The sequence below is a fragment of the Corvus brachyrhynchos genome, unplaced genomic scaffold (genome assembly GCF_000691975.1).
Source record: "Corvus brachyrhynchos isolate BGI_N302 unplaced genomic scaffold, ASM69197v1 scaffold164, whole genome shotgun sequence".
Taxonomy (NCBI): Eukaryota; Metazoa; Chordata; class Aves; order Passeriformes; family Corvidae; genus Corvus; species Corvus brachyrhynchos.
The window spans coordinates 505,535-510,455 of NW_008237426.1; the positions used below are offsets into that span (position 1 = coordinate 505,535).

The following is a 4,921-nucleotide window of genomic DNA, read 5'->3' on the forward strand; positions in this document are numbered from 1 at the left end:
CTTCCTTCTTACCCCTCCTGGCAAGGGGCCCAAACCCAACCAAACAAACAACAGGGAACAACCAGAAAAACCCACAAAAGGTTTGAACCAGAGCCATGATGGAACAAACCAGTGTATTTCACCATACTGGGAAATGCCTTTGTTTCAGGGAAACAATTGCCTGTATTTCCCTTTGGTCGCTGATCCGTAATTGTTATTCCCAAGACAAACAGCAAACCACATTCCAGCATTTTTACACAGATAACAAAGCAAGAGCTGGCAGGGGCAGGAGGGAAGAGAGATAAAACAAGTAAGAAAAGGCATCCTGAAGTACACCAGCATGTGTATGGGAAGGACAGAACAGCCTGGCTGGTGCTCTCAAGGACTTCCATCCTCATGCTATCTCCACAGCTCTAAGGAAAAGCCCAGACCTGGAGTAAATATTTCCCCCCCACACCTGGAGTAACTACCTCCCAGTTCTTCAGCAAAGTGTATTTTCCAACCAGGAACACCATGACCTTGGCTGTAGTTCAGCTAAACTCAGACAAACATCCCCACAATGCACAGGTCTTCGCTGGGACACCGGGTAGTATTTCCTCTTGCTTTCCTTGGCTCTGTTCCTATTTTTAGCTCCCAAGATAAGTGTGAGACAAGAAGAGCCATTAGGAAATATTAACCACCACCTCTCTAAGCCCAGCAAATCAGACAGCAGCACTTCATCTTCCACAGCACACATTCCAGAGGAGACTTATCCTAATTTTCAAGGACTGCTACAACGATCCGGTTCATGTGATTGATTCTGGAATGCTGAAGGAGCAGCCTTGGGGCCTCAGGGAAAGGACAGCACACGCTGCCATTTGACACTCGCCACTGCCACCTCTGCTGAAGCCCGGGAATGCTGCCGAGGGCTTGCAGGAGAATCCAAGGAGGCAGCTTCAATCCATCCCTTCAACGCCTACCACAGACACAGGGCAGCAATGAGGCAAGAGGCTCAGTGAAGCCTGAAGGAAATAATGCACACAAACCATTCAGATTCATTCTGTTCCAGGTATGGAATTGCTACTGACCTGCCATGAGCTTCTTCAGCAGCTTCTGGCTCTTGCTGGAGTCCCGCTGAAGAATGTCCTGCTCTTCTTTAGTGCACACCTGAGGAAAAGAAGGAAATGAAGGCTTGGGAAGGACATCACATGGGAAGGATGTCACAGCTTTACCAGTTTCAGAGCCCTGGACAACAGTTCAGGCTGTTTAAAGTGGCAGTGACAATCCACACCTCCTTTTCTTCCCCACTGACACGGGGAGAACCCTGGAAACTCGTTGTTTACTAAAAGAGAAGTGCAGAGTTTGGTTTCTCCCTGTTCTGTGGGTGGACACGTTGCTGACTGAGCTCAAAGGACAAGAGATGAGCTTAGAACCATCCCAGGCAGAACCACAATCCTTAACTTGGAGGTTTTCTCTCCTTCTTGGCCACTGGCAGTTAAACTGATCGTTCAAAATAGCAACCAACCTGCTCTAAAACATTTTGTTCTACCCAACCAGTATTTTCCTCTCTCATGAAGAGGAATTTCCTCTCACCTGCCATCAGTAACTTGCCCTCTTTCTCCAGAAGGTGCCCTTTGAACTGAATCTGGGTGTTAACAGGTATCCCAAAGGATCCACACTGCACAAGAGTTGAAGGAAAGGCAGGACACTGCTCCTGACAGGGCGAGCAGGGCTGTGCCCGGGATGGGGCTGAAGCCTTGCAGAGATTTTGGACACTGGTGTGACCCACAGCAGACTGCCAGAAACCAGACAAGCTCCAAAGCCATGTAAATTACGAGGGAAACCTCCCAAGAGGTTCTTTCCTCCCCTACTTCAGAGCTCTGCAAGAGGAACTTCCACCTCAAGGGCTGCTTCAGCCACCTTCTGCAGGTCCAAGCGGGGCAGTGAGTGCCTGGTTACTCACCAGGGCCCCGCAGAACAGGCAGGGCCCCGAGCCCTCCTGCTCGCAGACGATGCGCCCGCACTCCAGGCAGTTGTTGATGAGCCTGTGCTTCTGGCCCAGGCACTCGCAGGCGTGGCGGGCACAGGCTGACGAACTTGGGCTTCTTCTTGGAGGAAATGCTACTGCTGCCGACTCCACTGCTGCTCTCCTGGGCCTGGGAAGGGAAAAACAAACAAACAAACAAACAAACAAACTGTGCTCCCAGTGCAGCACTGGCAGCAGAGAGCGAGTGCTGACCCCTGGGCAGGCCGGGAGGCTCAGACAAGTGTTCTGCTGCCTCACTGGAATGAAACTTGGACCAGACCCCAGACCGAGCGGAAAGACAAGCTCAGGCCTGCCAGAAAAGCCCCAAGGAATCCAAACAAAGCAAGGACACCAGGATGCACTCAAAGTTTGCCACCCGTGCCAGCTGGAGCTGCTGGGATTTGGGCAGCCAGCGCTGCTGTCCACGCTCCACACCTGCAGGAGAGCCTCACACACCTCCTTAACAGCTCCAAACAGCAGCTCAGCCACTCCCAAGGCTCATTTCCAAGGATTATTTAGACTCCTTGTTTGTAGCTGTGCACCCTGTACGTGCCTGTCCCCAGACACAGCTGGTGGTGGCACCAGGGCTGCTGCATTCACAGCCATGTCACCTCCCAGCAGCTTCCCCACCTGGCACAGCCACCTCAGCAGAGATTTCCCACGCAGGAAGGTTCAAGTACTGAGCTGTAAAATAAATTCTGCTCCTCCTTCTATGATCTGGCCTCAGTGATTTCATGATCCACCTCTGAGTTTCAGTCTGGTTTAGTGACAAGCAGATGCAGCATTTCCAGTCCCCCCAGTCTTAGTGCCACTGCCAGATCCAAACACTGCCACTATGAAAGAAACCCAAAACGAGATAAAGGGACTTTGGCAGATCCTTCTCACTTGTTTTTTTAAATTTTAATTAAGTTAGAAGGTAACTACAAGGAAATGGAACATCACTGTCCGTTTTTAACCCTCCAGTTCAAAAATGTGGCATTTTATCCTATAAACACTTTTACAAACACTTTCAGCCTCTGCAGCCTCCCTGCTCCAAAAAGTTCCATTCAAAAACACGGATTCAAGTTCCACTCCTTACTCAGGAATAGCAGCATTTCTCGGGGTTCAGTGTTTCTATGCTCTCATTCCACAGTTTCTTTCTGAAGTATTTCACTTGCCAAGTGATGCTTTAATCAGCATGACTGGGAATGTTTAAATACAGCAGGAAAGGATGCTCTAACCACTTGGTGGCTTCAATTCCCCACCCTCATATCTGACTTAAAGAAATCCCTTTTATTCCTAAGTACAGCCTCGACTTCTTCACCTGCTCTCTCCCTTCAGGCTTTCTGGGGGAAGAAAAATCTATGCTGGCATATTTGCTACCTGATGATTATTTTACTCCCAGTTATAGACACAAACAAACACAACCTTTCACCCCAGCCTGGATATCATAGAAACATGGAAATGGTTAGGTTGGAAAGGCCCGCCAAGGTCACAGAGACCCATCATTAACTCTCTCTCCTTTCCTCTCTCTCTCCCTTCCTCCTTTTCCCTCTTCCTCCTTCCCTTCTTTCCTTCCTCCTCCCTTCCTCCCTCCCCAAGTGCCCCATCCACAGGTTTTTTGAACACTTCCAGGGATGGTGACTCCACCACTGTCCTAGACAGCCCATTACAGTATTTGACCACCATTTCCAGGAAAATTTTTTTCCCCAATATCCAACCTAAACATTCCCTGGCACAACTTGAGGCCATTTCCTCTCATCCTGTCCCTTGTTTCCTGGGAGCAGAGCCTGACCCCCCCAGCTGTCCCCTCCTGTCAGGGAGTTGTGCAGAGCCACAAGGTCCCCCCTGTGCCTCCTGTTCTCCAGGCTGAGCCCCTTTCCCAGCTCCCTCAGCTGCTCCTGGGGCTCCAGACCCTTCCCCAGCCCCGTTCCCTTCTCTGGACCTGCCCCAGCACATCGCTGTCTTTCTTGTGAGGGGCCCAAAACTGACCCCAGGATTTGAGGTGTGGCCTCACCAGTGCCCACCAGCACATCCCAGTCTGACATGTCCTGGACACTCATTCCCACTTTCCAGTCACATCTTTACCAGTCTCTGACATCCCCTTTACCCAGGCCCCAGGTTCCAAGCCTTTCCAGTGACCCCAGCCTCCCTGGTACACCCCCACACTCACTTTGGCCAGGTCCAGAGGGGTTTTCACCTCCTCCCCGTGAACACTGGGCTCGGTGTACGCCGGCGTCTCCTGCTTGTTCCTCCCTTTGCGCTTCCCCTTCTTCCCTTGGTCCCCAGCCCGCAGCACTTCTGGAAGTGTGAGCAAGCACAGAGAGGATGGCTCAGTGCCAGCAAGAGAAAGATGTCCCTGGACTCCACTTGGTGACTGAAAAGGGGCTTTAAACTGTCCCGACAATCAGGAATGGGAGCAGTGTCCAAAGAGGGATGCACGGCATGGTTTTAACCACAATAACCAGGTTGATCGGAGAGCTTTCCACCCTGCACCACTCACCGTCCTTTTTCCGATACACGGGGAAAGGCTCGGAGGGCAGCTGGGCAGATTTCCTCCACCTGGCCAGCAGCTCTTCCACAAACCAGCTCTTCTTCCCTTCAGTGCCCTGAACGAGGTCAACAACGTACTCCCGGATCTCATCCTCGTTTGTGATCGACAAGATGTACCTACGGGGGGCCGGGTGGATAAAAAGGGGTGAGGGGCGGATGTCCCGAGGTCTAGTCCAGTGGTCTCATTGCACAGGTGTGTCATTTATCCACAGTCTGTCATTTATCCACAGTATGTCATTTATCTCTCGTTTTCGGATCAGGTTTCTGTGGAGACCGTGGTAAGACCGTGGCAGGGGGTGGAACGGTGTCAGCTTTAAGGTCCCTCCCAACTAAGAGCACTCTGTGATTCTGTGACCCCACATCCCCGCCCCGCCACTTCCCCTCCCCAAATCTTCACCCGCGCGA

General features: G+C 51.5%; 2 protein-coding genes across 2 annotated transcripts in view; one reads left to right on the plus strand and one right to left on the minus strand.

The window, feature by feature from the left end:
* TRIP4 (thyroid hormone receptor interactor 4) overlaps positions 1-4,692 on the minus strand; it is a gene marked incomplete at its 5' end in the record, with an annotated part of 27,051 nt that extends 22,359 nt beyond the window's left edge. The window contains 5 exon segments of the mRNA XM_017731082.1: positions 1,047-1,125; positions 1,922-2,042; positions 2,044-2,114; positions 4,137-4,264; positions 4,467-4,692. Of these exon segments, the coding sequence (XP_017586571.1) occupies positions 1,047-1,125; positions 1,922-2,042; positions 2,044-2,114; positions 4,137-4,264; positions 4,467-4,692 (625 nt within the window).
* Positions 4,693-4,747: 55 nt separating this feature from the next.
* KIAA0101 (KIAA0101 ortholog) overlaps positions 4,748-4,921 on the plus strand; it is a 2,931-nt gene continuing 2,757 nt past the window's right edge. The window contains exon 1 of the mRNA XM_008631296.2: positions 4,748-4,794. Within this exon, the coding sequence (XP_008629518.2) occupies positions 4,748-4,794 (47 nt within the window). The remainder of the gene's footprint in view (positions 4,795-4,921) is intronic.